At 36.3% G+C, this 17,458-nt stretch overlaps 1 protein-coding gene and 1 long non-coding RNA gene across 6 annotated transcripts in view; both read left to right on the top strand.

Annotated features, from left to right (window-relative positions):
- Positions 1-17,458, top strand: part of SRSF11 (serine and arginine rich splicing factor 11) — a 45,811-nt gene that overhangs the window by 8,271 nt on the left and 20,082 nt on the right. For 2 of the 5 annotated variants that reach the window (XM_061184034.1, XM_061184035.1), the window contains exons 2-5: positions 4,938-5,159; positions 11,215-11,348; positions 15,120-15,229; positions 16,992-17,084. In XM_061184034.1, coding sequence (XP_061040017.1) covers positions 4,963-5,159; positions 11,215-11,348; positions 15,120-15,229; positions 16,992-17,084 — 534 coding nt within the window. In that variant the 5' untranslated portion in view covers positions 4,938-4,962. Of the gene's footprint in view, positions 1-4,729; positions 5,160-11,214; positions 11,349-15,119; positions 15,230-16,991; positions 17,085-17,458 lie in introns of those variants that run through there. The other 3 variants (XM_061184033.1, XM_061184032.1, XM_061184030.1) reach the window with 2 other exon arrangements.
- LOC133087228 (uncharacterized) lies at positions 13,047-14,785 on the top strand. The gene is made up of 3 exons (XR_009700387.1): positions 13,047-13,461; positions 13,940-14,048; positions 14,709-14,785. It is a non-coding gene; the product is annotated as an uncharacterized LOC133087228 (long non-coding RNA).

Raw genomic sequence — 17,458 nt, 5'->3', positions numbered from 1 at the left:
AACAGTAACAGGTAAGTTGACTTACCCAACTGGGAACATGGTGTCCAGTGGGTAGAGTTATTGTACATACCTATGGCTATTCTATTTTTTAATTAAAGAATTTCCATCTAAATACATGAGGTCTTTTTCTTTTCCTTAGAAATATCTTTATTGCAATTGTTCTTTTTCCCAGTTTTATTGAGATATAATTGACATACAGCACTGTATAAGTTTTAAGTGTACAGCATCACAATTTTACTTACCTATATCTTGAAATGATTACAACAGAGTTACTTAATATTCATCATCACATATAGATAGAAAATAAAAGAAAAAAAAAAACTTTTTCCTTGTGATGAGAATGCTTAGAATTTATTCTCTCAGCAACTTTCGTATATATCATACAGTATTGTTAAGTATACCTATGTCATACATTATATCACAAGTACTTATTTATCTTATAACTGGAAGTTTGTACCACTTGACCACCTTCTTCTCATTCTCCCTCCCCTCACCCCCACCTCTGATAACCACAGATCTGATCTCTTTTTCTGTGAGTTTGGTTTTGTTTCTTTGTTTTTGAGATATAACTTCTTTATCTATACATCCATCGATGGACACTTTCCATGTCTTGGCTATTGTATATAATGCTGCTGTGAACATGGGGATACAGACATCTCAACATGGTGTTTCCGTTTCCATAGTGGCTGCACCAACTTACATTGCTACCAGTAGTGCACAAGGGTTCCCTTTTCTCCACATCCTCCTCAACTTTTGTTATCTCTTGCCTTTTTGATGCTAGTCATTCTAACAGATGTGAGGTGTTTTGGAGTTCCCTGTATAGTTTAGATATTAACCCCTTATCAGATATATGGTTTGTACATATTTTCTCCTATTCCATAGGTTGTCTTTTCATTTTATTGATGGTTTTCTTTGCTGTACAGAAGCTTTTTAGTTTGATGTAGTCCCACTTGTTTATTTTTAATTTTGTTGCTTATGCTTTCGACGTTCAAAATATCGTTTCCAAGTCCTACATCAGGGAACTTTTTTCCTATGTTTTCTTCTAGGAGTTTTATTGTTTCAGGTGTTACATTTAAGTCTTTAGTCCATTTCAAATTAATTTTTGTGAGTGGTATAAGATAGGGGTGTAGTTTCATTCTTTTATACATGAGATCTTTTAGAACCTTGATACTGGAAAGAACTAAAGCTTGTTCATTATGACTGATAGGATTGGTACTGTTTTGAGGATTTGCATAAAGTATTATTTTCTAATATTCTTTGAGAGACTTTCTTTCCAATATCAAGCATCTCTTTAAATTTTTCTTAGTGTGGTGGTAGCAGCAGTTCCCCACCTGTGAGCAATAGGGCACTGCTATCGGGAGTCTTATTTTTCATATTTCAAAAGCCTATCAGAAATTATGCACTATAATATGCATGTATAGGCCAAACATGACTAATAGGCCATAATATGACTAAAGAGGCCAAAATGACAGGTTACTTTTTGCTTTGGAAATAGCATCAACCATTAGTAAGATTGGTAATAATCTTCATTCAAATATAACTGGAAGCCTTCCCAAACCCACTCCCAAAAGTGAGCAGTGGCTCTTTCCTATGCATGCTTCTTTCACTTCACTTTCCACATGATACTGACAGGATTTTCTTATAAGTCTCTCTCTGAAATATAAACTGTAAAGCATTTAATCAACAAAGAAAATGGTCTTCCTACTTTCCTTGAAAGCTTCAAACTTGTTCTCACCCTGAGTACCTTTCTAATCGGCTATTTCCTCTGCTTGGATTGCTCTTCTGCCGGAAATTCAAATGGCTTGCTTCCTCCTTTTAATAAAGTTTCAGCTCAGATAACACCTTCTCCCCCATCTCCTATCCTGGTTTATTTTCATCACAGCACATTACTCCCTTACGTCTTTGTTTTTGTATTGAGAGTTTGCCATACCGAACCTGGCATTTCATGAGATCAGGAACATTGCCTATCTTTTGTCTCTGCTGTATTTCTAGGGGCTAGGAAAATCCTGAAACATAGCAGGAGCATAATAATATTTGAAGGAATTTGTGAGGCTTTTTTTTTTTTTTTTTTAACATTTTCATGATACTGGGGTTAAAGTAAATAAGACAGACATGATACTTGTCTCCAGGTTCTGTACTTTTTATAGTCTTGTTTAATTGGGAGCCTAAATAAACCTAAAGTGATTTAATACTAGTATAGATTGGATATATTTATTTGCTTTCATATGTTAGTTATTTGCCTTTAGCTATTTCATTTCTATGGGAAACAGACAATAATAACACAAGGTAGTTACTTAGTTATTTAATCTATTTATTAGACCTAAAAGGATCTTCAAAATTATGATTCAGCTCCTCACTCAGCTTCTGACTGAAGTAGGTTCTTAGAAGTGAAGTGAAATTTCCTCAAATCACAATTAATAACAAGGTAGTATTTTATTTTAAGCCAGTCTTCTGGCTGTAAGTCCAGTATTTTTTTTTTTTTTTAGCTGCTAGATGATTTGAAAATAAAATATTCAGAAATCCTCCTTATTAGAACTATTCTTTTTTTGCCACTGTTTCTCCATATGGAAGCACCATCTATTTGTGTGTTCAGTAAGTTTTTATGTGTAACCTGGTTTCTGAGGACTTAAAAGATTTATCACAGAACTATGTTTTTCTTTGGCTTGAATTTGTAATTTTAATTATGTAATATGTCAAACATACAGAAAAGTGTGGACTAATAGAAAAGATTTCTGTGTATCCACCCCAGAGAATAAAAAGATGTTAACATTTAAAAAAACAAAAAAAAGACAGGCATGAACCCTGCCCCTGTATTGTTTGCCCTTTTGTCATAGAACATTGTAGTGTGCTTGGCACATTGTAGCCACTTCTAATAAGAGTTAAATGTATCAAGTGACAAAACTGAAACAATTTAGTAAGGTGTTTGATGCCATTTATTCAAAGGAAAACAATCCATGGATTGGGAGAGTACAGTGCCTGGCAAGCATGGAGCATTCTTCACAAGGGATTTTGGGCAAGAGGGAGTTTTATAAAGAATTAGAAGAAGCATTGGCCAAGAGGTGGAGAACTTCTTCATAAGGCTAGCAGGTCCTATTTTCTAGGGCAAGGTAATCTAGCTAAAACTGAGTTGGAAGATTGCGATTTGCTATGTTAGGTTTCCTTGACAGGTGTTTCCTGTAAGTGCTGGCTGACTTAGGTTTAGATTTGTTACATGGGCTGGGCTACTGTGGCGGCCTCCATTTTGTGGGTACTGATATACTAATTTATCAAACTGTTAAGAATCTGTATTTGGCAGTTACATATGTCTGATTCAAAATAAGAAAATTAATTATCTGGCATCTTTTATATTCACAGATACACATTTATGAATGACATGCAATTAATTGTAATTTGTAATTTTGCTAGGCTTATATTCAACCTACCCATCCCTTTGTATAAGAACTAGCAGAAATGATGTAACTAGTAAGAAAACCTAGCCAATTGGCTCTACATCCAAATCTCAGTAACTTTAGTTTCTAATCTCTAACATTACACTCTCAGTTGCATTATTCCATAGAAGTATTTACTAAAGAAAATATTGTATAAGTCCTCAGATTTTGGCCTCCAGAAATATTTAGGATCAAGTAAATTTTTAACAATTGTCCTAGAATAAATGACAGTCATTAAGACATATTTGTGCATGTGTTCAACACATTTATTGGGCATTGACTATGTGACAGACATTGTGCTAGGTCCTAAACTGACCCAGAAAACTCAGAGCTTTGTGGGGGACATGTCAGTATAACAAATATATGTACCTCTGTTGTTGAGTGGCGAGAAGGAAACCCTAACTGCTTGCAGAAGTTGTGTCAGTGAGGCAAGGAAGGCCCTATGGGGGATAGCAGTTAGATAAAATGAGGGAGGTCATTAATAATTTGTGTAAAGGCACAGTGAAATAAAAGATTTTGTCAGGTTTGGGAACTGCAAGTCATTGGATAACACTGGATGAAAGTGGGCGAATAACTCACATGAGCTTGAAAAATTAGGCAAGGATCTTTTTATGATCAAAAGCTTCAAAATTATTTTAAGCAAGAATATGCATGTAAAGCAGGTTTTTCTGTGGAAATTTTAGATCACATACTTGTACATATTCAGGTACTGTAAAGTGTTCTTTAAAAAAGTGAATTTGTATCACTTCTCGGCCTTTTGGCTAAGATCAAGTGTAAAAGAGTGAATTTGTGAAATTAGCTTATAAAGCACTAGTGAGTGTAACATTAAAATATATTTTTTCTGAAGATTTTAGTGGGAAAGCAAATTCGTCACAAATTCAGGGTTACAAAGGTGTGTAAAGATTTAGAAAATTTTATAGTGGTAGGGAGGAAAATCTTGATAGCTAGGGTGTAAATTTCATTAGTAACTGGACAGATCTGTAGAAGATACTCTGTACAAAGAAATATCGTGGGCATTTTTAATAAGAATAGTTGCTAAAGTATGCATGCAGTTTTTTGCCGGGGAGTGGAGGCTTGCTTTAAAAAAAAAAAAAAAAAAGTTAACGCCTTCCACTTTTCTTGTCTTTAAAAGAAAAAAGGGAGCCGAGAGGGATGGAAATGACTCCTTTCACTAGACTGCGGTGCCCCTCGCGTTTCTCCGGCTGTGAGTGAGGCTTGCTGGGCCGGCACGGGGCGGAGCCGATGATGACGCGCCCTTGCGCCGCAAGGCATTGTGGGGAGCTCGGGCCGCGAGTAAGGTGGTTGGAGCGAGGTGGGGGCGGCCGTTTGTTTTCTCGTGGTCTCGAGCTCGCGCGGTCTCTTCGTTCCCCGCGGCGACCGGCGGGGCGGAGAAACGGCGGCGACGGCAGCAGCGGCTGCAGTTTCGGACACCGTCCTGTCCCCTCTCCGGCGAACCGGTTCCTCTTCCCCCTCCCTCTCACTGTTTGTTGTGTGTTTGATGTGTTAAAGCAGGAGCGAGTACGCGAGCAGCGCCATGAGCAACACTACCATCGTCCCCAGCACTGCGGGCCCGGGCCCCAGCGGCGGGCCGGGGGGCGGAGGCGGCGGCGGAGGCGGCGGCACCGAGGTAATCCAGGTGACTAATGTCTCCCCGAGCGCTAGCTCTGAGCAGATGCGGACCCTCTTCGGTTTCCTAGGGAAGATCGACGAACTGCGCCTCTTCCCGCCTGAGTGAGTATCGTCCACCATCACGGTTTTTGCTAACTCCTGCTCAGCCTGGGCCTAACGCACAGCATTTCCTGCAGGCCCTTGTTCATGCTTCCCTGGGCTGGCTGCTTTAGTTGAGGTTGCCTATTGCGTTTACTTATGCAAGCAATCTGTGCATTAGGCCTAATAATAATGCAGAGAGGCAGGGCCAGGGTTTGGGGGATTAGGAGACGCTTCTAATCTTGGGTTTTTTTTTTCTTTTTCCTTAAATTGTGCCAGTGTGGTCGTTCTTTGGGCACTTAAATCAAGACATACTGCCCACTTGATGTATTTTGTATATAGGTTAATCTCTTTATAAACAAATGTTTGAATTCTTTGGAAAGTAACAAAAATATTCATTTCTATGTTAATTTGATATTGAACTTTATAGGCTGGTGTTCAGTTAATGCTAAATATTGTTGTTCAGTGATTCTGGCCCAGTGAACATAATTCAGAGTTAATACTCGTTTGGACAGACAATTAATTCAGTGAGCCTGAGTAGTTTTGTAAAATGAGAAAATGAGTTATAGCTGAAATCTTGGGTTTTCATTTGTTTAAATAATGTACATATTTATATTTCAGAATTGTTCTTCAGAAGGAATTCTGTAGAATGTTAAATTTTTTAATTTGGGGTATATGGTTTTTGTTTTTATCCTATTGTCTCATTTCTTATTTGTATCACAAAAGTATTGAATGAGTGCAGTAATTGTAAAGAAAAAAAATAAGCTCTGACAAAATGTGGTAAATATTAGAGCAAAAATTTGAAATAATAAAACAGTCCAGTGCTCTTGGGGAAGAGTGAAAATTCAGATTTTACTGTCAGTGGGTACTCAGTACCCGCTGTACCATAAGAGTTTTATGATGTCACTTAAGTACTAAACAGGAAATTGGAATCCTCAAGGAATCCACAGTTGTGGATGTAATAAATCGTTAACCTCTGTACACTTTTCTAAAATAATTAATGGAAGTTGATCATACTGCGGTATTTAAGTATTACTGTATTTCATCACTTTCTACTGGAAGTATTTTCAGATGATTATTAGTGTTTGCAAGTGTTGTGTTGTCTTTAATTTTGAGGGAATATACATGTGGAGGGAGATTTCAGAGTAATTTACATGAAGTGTAGACGTCTAGGAACAAACATGTTTTTGTTACAGTTATTTTGAACAGAAATTTGCTTTGACAGTGAAGGACAAATAGCTTTCATAATAGGAACTTATAGATGTTTTGCTGTTATTTTCTCACAACGTACCCTTTATTAAATTGTTACTAAAATTAATAAACAGTAAAATGGCAGAAAATAAAAGTGACACATCTGATTATTATCGATGACTTGATTGTAATCTTTTTGTTTCTCAAAGTATGTGAGATACTGGATTTATTTATGAAAAAATTATTTCCGGTCCAGCAAGTCATTAAGAACTTTTTTGTAGTTGCTGACTGTAAAATGCTTTTATTTTGAAGGTGTTCTTTTTATGATACTTTTATAAAAAGATGACGAAGTGTGGGAAGTTTACTGGATCTTTTACCTAACGCCTGGTCCATATCTTAGAGGGAGTCATGATGGAACAGAGTCTGGCTTTTGATTTGTAGTCAAAGGAGTGGTTCCATCATAACCAGGAGAGTTTTGTGTACCAGGTAACATGATCTGGGGTGCTATGCGTTAAGAGGATTCTTTCCCCTATATTGGGAGGAATAGATAAATATTGACACATTTTTGCTCTTTGACTCCTTCATATATGCTCCCACATACAGATCATTTTCTTTTCTGAAAATGTATAAGGTAACAATATAGTGAACGTTACGTTGCCTAGTGGCTTTTCCAGTTTGAATAGTGTGAATGTAGATGCTTACTTTTGTTCATTTAACATTGTTGTTTTTGTTGTTTTTTTAACTAATTTAAGCCTCAGTAGCTAATCTGACCTGCACAATTTGGAAATACTTTATTGACAATTTCTTTAAGCTCGCTACAGTTTTCAACAGTAGTTTGCTGGGGATAATGTGCTGTGGAGCCCCTAGCAGTCTAAAAGGGGTTCATCATTCCAAAAATACTACAAAAATTTACCCTTATTCGTAGAATAACATTGAATGACTCAGATCACTTAAAATTCTATTGATTGTAAACACATTTGGTGTTTGATTTTTTTTTTTTTTTTTCTTTTAATGGGTATGTGTGTATTTCTCCCAAAAGATATTCTTATCCACCTGGAACTCTTATCCTAGATATGCCTGTGACAGGCTTGCTTTCTTTTGTTGCTCAAATGTCACCTAATCACACTATATAAAAACACAACACCCCTGCTCCCTGCCTTCTCTATTCAGTTTAACTGCTTTTTCTGTGTAGCACCATTCACCAACTTACAAGTTTAACTTCCTCCCTCTTCTAGAATGAGGTCCCTTGGGGTCATCAGCATCACCCTAGGGGCATTTTTAAAGAACTTACATGACTGAGCTCCAACCCACACCTGCTGAAACTAATTTCAGTTCTAAATGCCTGTTTGGGGGAAAAATTCCTAGGATCTGGGATTATGCCAGACATTTCACTGACAACCTCCTCAAGAAGGTGTCTCCCTTTGTTTCATTGTTGAACCATCTATTTCTTGGTTCTTTTAAGCCAGAAATTGCTGGCTTATAATTTCACCCAGTGATAATACAAACTCTCTTCACAGGAAATAGTATTCTATCCCTCTCTTCAGTATGATAGCCCTACCTACAGCTATCTGAAAGCATCTGTCAGTGTTCCCTCATTCTTCCTTTTTAAAAGAAAACGTTACTTTGATTCTGGTTTTTCTTAAAATGAATATTGAAAATTCAACATGGTTTGTCTCTTGTATGCTAAATGCTTTCCTATTTTATCTTGCTCAGTCCTTACATATTCAGAAGAAGAAGGTATTTTACCCTGTTTTACAAATGAGTGAACTGAAATTCACATACGTTGTTCTGTATACGCGCAAGCCCCTCTACTAGTGTCAGAACTATTATTCGAACCCCAATGTTCTGATTCTTTTTTGCCACTTGATCAGGATTTCCTTGATTTAGCCAAACAACTTGTGAGTGGAATCATTCTTTTACGCCTAGTAGGTATTCTTCAAATGTTTGATTTTAGTGGGATTTCAGAGTGGAGAATGTAACAGGAGTCCTTACCAGGTAATGATCCTTGAGACGCATATGCCAGTTACGCAGTAACTGAACGCTACTTATAACACTGCAGATAAATTCATTACTAACTTTTCAGCGACCAAAAAGAGATACTTTAATGATCATATAAGTAACTTAGTATAGTTAGGTAAGGGAAAGAACATAGTTTACCTTTTAAAATTTTTTAAATAAATGCAACAATTTACTGGATTTCTTTAGAACTGGATAAGAGCACATGATGGAAAGGGCATATGAGGTCAACAGAGTTGTTAACTTTGCCACACACTTGCTGTTTTGCAGGGTTTAGGAGATGCTTTGTTTATAAGCTCAAAATTCTCTGCTCAGAAATGGTTAGCTCAGTATTAAGTTGGGGGTTGAAAGAACTTCTGACCCAAACCAGCAGTTCTACTTTAGCAGGCACAAATATCAGCTGCGGATCTTGTTAAGAATCAGAGCCTTCCTGTAAAAAAAAGGGATTCTCAGATTCAGTGGGCTTGAGATGGAAAAGAGTAATCTGAATTTTATGTGTGCATCCCAGAAGATTCTGAAACAACCCTTAGAGGTCACTTAAGAAAGTAGAGACAATACCACCACCAATCTTGCTCCTCAGTTCTTTTCAGCTGCACTGCCTCTTCTATATTAATTCTTAAAGATAAGGAGTAAAGACAGTCTTATTTGTAGCAGTGGTACTTGCACAAAATTCTAGGGTATGAAAATTAATTTCCAGTATCAATTCTTTATCTTAACATCTCTTTTATTAATTTTAACTGAGAAAGTATGACAGTATACTTGTGGGACCAAATAGCAGTGGTTTTAAACAAGACCATTTAAAGTGGAGAGAAATTAATTATTTGTCCTTCTGAGTTGTCTTACTGTGACTTTCTTTTCCGTGATATTTAAATTGTTTGTATTTTGTCTTTACTTCACCACCACTTACAGGTTTGATATAGCCAAATGTTGCACAGACGTGAGTGGATAGAAAAAATGTGAATTATTTAAGATCGCCAAGTAAATGGAAATACATTGGGAGCATGTAGGCATACTTTCCTAATTTTTTTTTTTAATTTTATTTATTTTTTGGCTGTGTTGGATCTCTGTTGCTGCGCGCGGGCTTTCTCTAGTTGCGGCGAGCGGGGGCTACTTGTTGTGGTGCGCAGGCTTCTCATTGTGGTGGCTTCTCTTGTTGCGGAACACGGGCTCTAGGCACCCAAGCTTCAGTAGTTGTGGCTCGCGGGCTCTAGAGCACAGGCTCAGCAGTTGTGGCGCACGGGCTTAGTTGCTACGTGGCATGTGGGATCTTCCCCGGATCAGGGCTTGAACCCGTGTCCCCTGCATTGGCAGGCGGATTCTTAACCACTGTGCCACCAGGGAGGCCCCCTACTTTTTTTAAAAGAAGTGTTATGTTTATATTCTTTAAGAACCTAATATTTGATAGTCATTATCTTTTTCTTTTAGTTAAATGGCAATAGATGGTATCAAAGAAATGGTAGAGGTCACTTTTTAAGAAATTTAAGTGCTTACTACCTGCCAAGGCATTGTGTTAGATGTTAAGAACATAAAATGATAGCGTTTAAAGAGCTTTTTAATTTAGTGGTAACAATGTGGATGTCAGAAAAGAAATAGGAAGAGCTATATAGCTTTGGTACTAAAACTAATGAAACAGCATTCTTTTCAGTATACTGGGTGCAACGTTGTTAATTTAGACCAGTGATGCTTTACACTAAAAAAAATTGTATCCTTTCAAAAACATTTTGCAGTAAACTTCTGTAACAAGATGGCTTAAGTCCATTTCGATATCTATGATACATACATTGACAGCTTTGCTTTGAACCTATCTTTACCCTGGGTGCATATTAAAATTGTCAGGGAGAATTAAAATAAAGAAGGCAGCACTCAGTACTTCATTCATCAGAGATCTTGGTGTAATTGTAGTTCCGCACCCCCCCCTCCAACTCCCGCCATGATTCTAATATAAACCAGGGATGAGATGATTACTATTACTACTGCCTTAGGGTATTGATTTTCAAATAGCTTTTGGTTTGGTGTTAAGGCAACCCCTGCCTTTGTTTATTTAATCTTTCCCTTTCACAGAGAGTTTAGTGGCAGAAATTTAACCATCTTATATTTTTAAAAAACAACAAAAACTCTGCTCTTTTTCTAATCTTATCTTACTTAGACCTCCCATTGCTTGCACCTTAGCAACTTGTTTTTGTTTTATATAAGAACGCAATTGCCAAGGAGAGTGACTCTTTGCTTATTGAAATTTTGCCTAATTGGGGGGTGGGGTGTAGTATTATTCCCATGTGTGCTTAATTTTCTTTTTCTCTGTGAAAGTGCTCTAGTGGGAGAGCCTTAACTATTTATAATGCCTGGGAGTTTTAATATGCTGTAGGTTTAAGAGGACAGGGCATTTAGTGGCAGATCAAGAAAACTCATTGTCAAATAGATGTACTTTACCACAATATTCGTTTGTCCCTAAAATGGAAAGGTTTTGTTTTTAGCTCTGAAAAGTTAGCCATAATGAAAAGTTTTCTAAGCCAAAACTAATTACTTGTTACTTGTATTTTTAAATGGTTGGTATTGTTATTATGAAATAAATGTTGACATTTTTGTGACCTGTTCAAACTCTGAGACTTTACAGTTTCAAGCTGTTTGTAACTTGATGCATTGTAAATTTAAACAGTGATTGTTTTTGTGTAGGTGCAGTTTGCTACAGTCAGTTCTGTGGGTAGTACTTTATTGGAAATGTCACGTATTTTTGAACTGGTTAACTAATATGTGTGCAGTTACGTATTTTTATCTGCCTCTTTTACTTTTGGAATGCAAGTGTCGTTTGTGAATCATTCATTTCTGTTTTAGCTGATATTTTTCTCTCCTTTTATGTTATCTGTTTATTTTTTAGTGATTCGCCTTTGCCAGTCTCATCCCGAGTCTGCTTTGTTAAGTTCCATGATCCGGACTCAGCAGTTGTGGCACAGCATCTGACAAACACTGTATTCGTTGACAGAGCTTTGATAGTCGTACCATATGCAGAAGGTTTGTGCTTTGTTTAACTTACCTATGTGGGCATCCTATGATGACCATCTACCTCAGTGTAGTTTTAGAGTGAGCATTAGTAGCATGTTAAAAATCTAAGCTATTAACATTTTGAAACCCTTGTTATACTGTGGTCCATATTTTTACATGAAGGCTTTCTTTTTAACTTAAAAATTCAAAATCAGGTCTGTTTGTATAAGATATTTAAGCTTTTGAATTATTTTAAAGCATTTTCAAGTTCATTAAAACCATATCCCTAATATCTACTTAGTTAATTTAATGTTGTTTTATGAAAAAGTTCTGAAGGTGAACAGTTCACGCCATGCATATTTACACAGAAACCTTCAAATAAATGCATGATGTTGTTTCTGTTTTGAATAAATGTGACCAGGTTGGTTTTATTCCTTAGTGATTCCTCTTAGTGATTCTTCTCACTGATAACTTTAAAAAATATATCCCACATTGAATTTCAGTATACCAAGGGTCGCAATGATTTTGGTTTTTATGAAAGTTCAAGATTTCCTATAGCTTAGGTGCCAGATGGGCACTGGGTGTTTTGTTTTTATGCCAGATTTTCTTGTTCATTCTTGCTATATTTTCTAGAATATCTCTAAATAATAAATTCTTCTCTCTGTTATTTGTGTGTGTGATTTTTGTAGTGGAGAAGGCAAATGCAAAACTCTTCCAGATGACTGAAAAACAGTGGGTCCTCTGCAGCTACAGGGGATTCTAGACATTAACTAAAGGCCAGCAAGCACTCAAGTCCCCCAGGTGTTTTCCTGGTGTAACCATTTGTTAACTACATTTTTCTCTCTTTTTACATTTTAGGCTGTTAAAGTAATTTGGCAGAAAAATAATGAGCAGGGTTTTTGGATCTAAAAAAGCCACTGTGACAAGACAGCACTCTATTAATTCCATTTTGTAAAATTTTCTAAGACATATATTAGTTTGTTCCCAATGTACTGCTACTTTATTTGCTTTTTGGTAACTATAAATTTGAGTCAAAGACGTCACTGAAATATGTTAAAACTACTGGATTTTATTAACATATATGCTGACCGGGATATAAATGCTTTCCCCTTTCCTTAGTGAACTGGTCAGTGGAAGCAGAGTCTTGATATTGTTAACTTTAGATGCTATCTTAGATCTTTGAATACCGATGTGAACATTTACACCATTCCTTGTAAAAGTTGTGAAATGTCTAGTCCTTAAAATTTAGAAAAATTGCCTCTGTGGTTTTCTAAAGAAATTAAATTGCATTCATAGTTGGGTTAAGGCATGCTATATAATAACAGTAGATCTATGTCCGTGATATTAAAGTGTATGAGCCCAATTTTAAGGTTTTAAAATATATATATGCTGATAAACTTATGAGTTAGTATGTTTTGATTAAGCATTTTCTTTTATATCAGTGTGCCTGTTGTAGGATAAGACTTATCACCAAGAGAAAATTTACAGAATTCAAATTTAGGATAAGTAAAATGTAGAACATAGCTTTTGGAACAAGGGTCAAATCATGTGAGTAATTTACAAAACATTAGTTAGCCTTTTAATTTAAAGAATTCTTATTGGCTAAGTATTATAGTTCCCAAGCCCTGAACATAATACAGTATATCATATAACTGGCTTTCATAAATATTTTTAGACCATAATAATTTTTCTGGATCTGTTTTGAAAATGAAATATTTAGGGAGTACATATATAGAATTACAGAAATATTTAGTTCCAGAATCTATTAGTGTATTACTGTAATTTTTGGTATGGTATGCTGTATTAATGTTACCTCCGCTAAATATCTGATGTACTCAATCCCTTTGTCACCATTCACCCTGGTTTTAGCTCTTACGCTTTGGTGTTGGTTCTTGGTCAGTGTTTTAGAACAATAGACACAAAGTCTACGGTAAGGAATAGTCTTAACTGGTAAAACTGAGATAGCTGGATTTGGAAGGAACTCTTAATAGTAATGGATTTGGGGATTATTTAGGTTCCTTGGTTAATGTTTGTTTCTTTTGTCTGTTTCTTTTTCTTTCGTTTCTACACATTCATGCAGTATTTCATGGTTCTATCAAAGCAGCAGTAAAAAAAAATACTCTTGACGCATGAAAATTAACTGGTGAGGGGCCTCATTGCTATTTTTAAATTGTAGTTTTATTTTTAAATAGTCTTTTTTTAATCAGAGGATCAGATGCATGACTTTTTTTTTTAATGGATGCAGATCTTCTATCAGGTGTCTCACAATAAATTCAAGAGGATTTTAGTTTGCCAGAAATGTTGCAAATGCACTAATTTTAGTAAGATGTTGATACTTAATATTATCCTCTTGAGACATAATTTTGCATGCAAAATTATCCCATAATCTTTGTAGGTTTGTTAATAATGATGCATTAATGCCCTATATCTAAATGATCTTCTCCCCCCCTCCCCCCTCCATAACTCTTGGTATCTAAATTGATGACAGCTCTGACACAAGCAAGATAACAGTGCTGTGTAGTATACATTTGTTTATATTATCGGCACTTCTCAGTTTAGGTGGAAGGAACCATTACCTTTATTTAACAGTGGTTTTTCTTTTTTGTTGTTGTGTTTTACAGTTCTTTTCCCTGGTTCAGCCTGAACTATATACCAGGCCCTGCTGAAAATACCACCCAACAGTTTTCTTCTGCAGCTTATCCAGTTTCTCTTAAGTGCCCTGTACATATTGTATGTTTTATGATGAGATGCAGTTTCTTAATATGTATTACAGAAATACTACTGGTATTTGCAAATATGTAGTTTAATTGTATTATTGAACTCTCATTTTGGGGGCTTGGGCACATTAACAGATTAATCCATCTGTATAGGGCTTTTGCTGTTGGATAGAATTTAAATTGTCTACATAAATATTTGTCTTAGGGCCCTTAGATTTTATCTGAATACACAGATAAGGCTTTAAAAACAGACATACATGTTGTTTTTGGCTTTAGGAGTTTGGCTAAGTTAGCTTTTCAACTGACACTATGTAGCAGCATTTTTGGTATGGTTAGCATGGCACATGTTGGAACATAAAGCATTTTACTGTACAGGTAAGGAATGTGCCATGTTGTTTTACTTATTCTCTCTCTCTTTCTCACTCACTCCCACACACACATCCTGTGTGTATTCAGAGACCTTCAGAAACATTCATATTCATTTTCATGAGTCAGCAAAAGCCCTACGCTTGATTCCAACAGAATATTTCCTTTACATACTTTTCTTCTCTTAATTTTTACAAAATTTGTATGGTAGGTGTAAAAGAAAATCATAGTAACTGTACCATATTATTAACCCCTAAATCAAACTTTTTTTGTCTTGTGTATCTTGATTTTTCTGTGTGCTTTATAGTGAAGCAGCCGACACGAGTCGTTGTTCATAAAACAGCTTTTGAAAGTTGAGAGCACACCCCTGGAGAACCGACTGTGCTTGCTTACGTTTGGTTCATGACTTAAAAATCGAGTACAGGTGATGAAATCTTGGCAGTGTTAACAAAAAAGTAGTGTGTATTGTGCTATTTTTTTTTTACTCTAGAAACTTAACCATTTGTAGAGAAAAAGGAAACAGATTTTCACACATTGAAGTTTCATTCTGACATAAAATTAATGATAAATAATCATAGAAATCAAGCTTTATATTTTAGCGAACATAAATACTTTCAACAAACTCAGGTGGTGTATCAGGGAGACATTTTCTGGGTGTTTTTGTGTGTTTTCTGTCTTGGAAAAGAGTGTGTTCTAATGCATGGATGTTTCTCTGCAGGAGTTATTCCTGATGAGACTAAGGCTTTGTCTCTGTTGGCACCAGCTAATGCAGTGGCAGGTCTTCTGCCTGGTGGTGGACTCCTGCCTACTCCTAACCCACTTACCCAGGTATTCGTTCTGTTGAATTCTTGAAGAATGGAAATATATTTGTGCTTTTTGAGCGCTGTTGTGATTCTGGTTCATATACTGTTATCACGTGGTCAGAGCATTGTAAAAGGCTGTAGTTTTGTAATCATAAATATTAAAGCGATAGTTTGTGTTTTAAGAACATTCTGAAAATTGTAAATATCTTTTATCGGTTTTGTCACTGGCTCTCAAAATAGCCCGTAAGTCAGGAGGCGTAAGATTTCTGTTGCACATGTTGTTTAAAATAGTATGTTCATTTGAACTACAAAAGAAAATTAAGGTGAAGTTCAGACTTTTTTTTTTCTTTCTCCATGCGCTTTTATCTTGCTCTTGGGCTTTAAATTAAGTAGGTGGCTTAAAGTAAAGATGAATTCAAAGATCTGGGTAATTTGTAGATACCTTTGATGTATAAAATTGTGTAATAAGCCATTTTTATAACAGTACAATTGATCCTTGAACAACATGAGTTTGAACTGCTTGGTCCATTTATATAAGGATTTTTTTCTACTAATACATATTATAGTACTGCATGATCCAAGTATGTGGACCAGCAGATACGGAGGGCTCACTGTAAAGTTACAGGTGTATTTTCTACTGCATGAGGAGTCAGCACCCCTAGCCCCCATGTTGTTCAAGGATCAACTGTATTAACAGTGTTTTAACTCAGTAAACAGTTACATTGCAGGAAGTTTGGTAACTTATTTTTACTAAATAATAATGAAACTAGGAGAAATTTCAGCACAGTGCTTGTAGAGAAGGTCAACGGCCTCCAAAGTTATAAGATTTTGCATGGTTTGTGTGCATTAAACTGACTAATCAGAATTATGTCAGGCAGGAGACAGAACCGTACCATAATTCGAAGGAGAAAAGTTTTAGTATAAGGAATTACTAATTAGTAACAGGCGATTACTAAGGGAACTCTAATGAGTACCAGAATCGCAGGTATAGGAAGCAACCTCTGCTTCTAAGCTAAGGAAGAAAACACAAGAAAGAAACACATGTAGGTGAGGGGGCGCATCTTCCCCCTCAAGGCTAAGATTCAGACCTCCTTCAAAAAGGTAGATACAGTAGAAAGTTCTCTGGGGTACCATGGAACTTGCTAGGAAGCTGCCTAAGAGGTTGGCACTGAAACTCACTGAGGTGAAGGCCACTGAGTGTCCCATGTGGCACTGCCAGTAAGAATCAGAAAGGAGACATAAGAACTAGAAAGACTCCCTTCCACAGTCAGTGTCCCTCCAGCTCCCCCCAAAAATAAGGCTTAACATCGTGCCAGCTGTCAAAGGAGAAATGCTTATGAGGGTGCTGCCTTCACTATTACACAGTAGGACAACAGACAGTGGATTTGGAGCTAAGAAGCAGTAAATATTTATAAATGGCACAAGAATGTGTGAAAATCTTTGCATTTTTTCTGAATTCTGATTTTAAGGATAAATGCTGTGATGAGTGAAAAATGAGGCCATCATGTTATAGCAGGGGTAGGCAAACTATAGCTCTTGGGCCAGACCCCTGTTATCTGTTAATTTTTATTGGAACACAGTTATGGCCACTTATTTATGTATTGTCTCTGACTGTTTTTGATCTACAATGGCATAGTTAAGTAGTTGCACCAGAGTCCGCACAGCCTACAGACTTAAACTAGTTATTATCTGGCCTTTAGAGGAAAAAAAAGTTGACGCACTCCCCCAACCCCCACAGTATAAGAAACAAACAAGATTTTAAATAAATAAAATTTGAAATTTCACAGATTGGCGCAGTTCCATTGGCTGCTTTGGGAGCTCCTACTCTTGATCCTGCCCTTGCTGCACTTGGGCTTCCTGGAGCAAACTTGAACTCTCAGGTATAACTTAATACCCTTCAACTCTGAGCTCATTTTTGTAATTAAAAAATTTACTTCATTAAATGTTAGTTTGCATTTCAAGAGCAGGAGATAACTGACTGTTATATATTGTAGTAATTTTTTCTTACGTAAACTTGTTAATGAGAGATTTAAAAGGTCACTGCATTATTAGCCCCTTGCCTGTCAAAGAATTTCTCATTTGTTAAAGTTCAAAGTAGACTAGTTTCACAGGAAGCCAACACCACATCAATATGTTACGAAGTCAAAATAAAGTCATGAAATGATAGGAATGTGTGTTCATAATTTATTCTCTTGTCATCTACTCACTGAGAAATTTGTGTTTTCCCTCATTGCGATTTGGCTGAACTTTTTTC

This window comes from Eubalaena glacialis, chromosome 3, assembly GCF_028564815.1.
Source record: "Eubalaena glacialis isolate mEubGla1 chromosome 3, mEubGla1.1.hap2.+ XY, whole genome shotgun sequence".
Taxonomy (NCBI): Eukaryota; Metazoa; Chordata; class Mammalia; order Artiodactyla; family Balaenidae; genus Eubalaena; species Eubalaena glacialis.
Note: the sequence above shows the minus strand (reverse complement) of the source record. Positions and strands in the feature narration are given on the sequence as shown.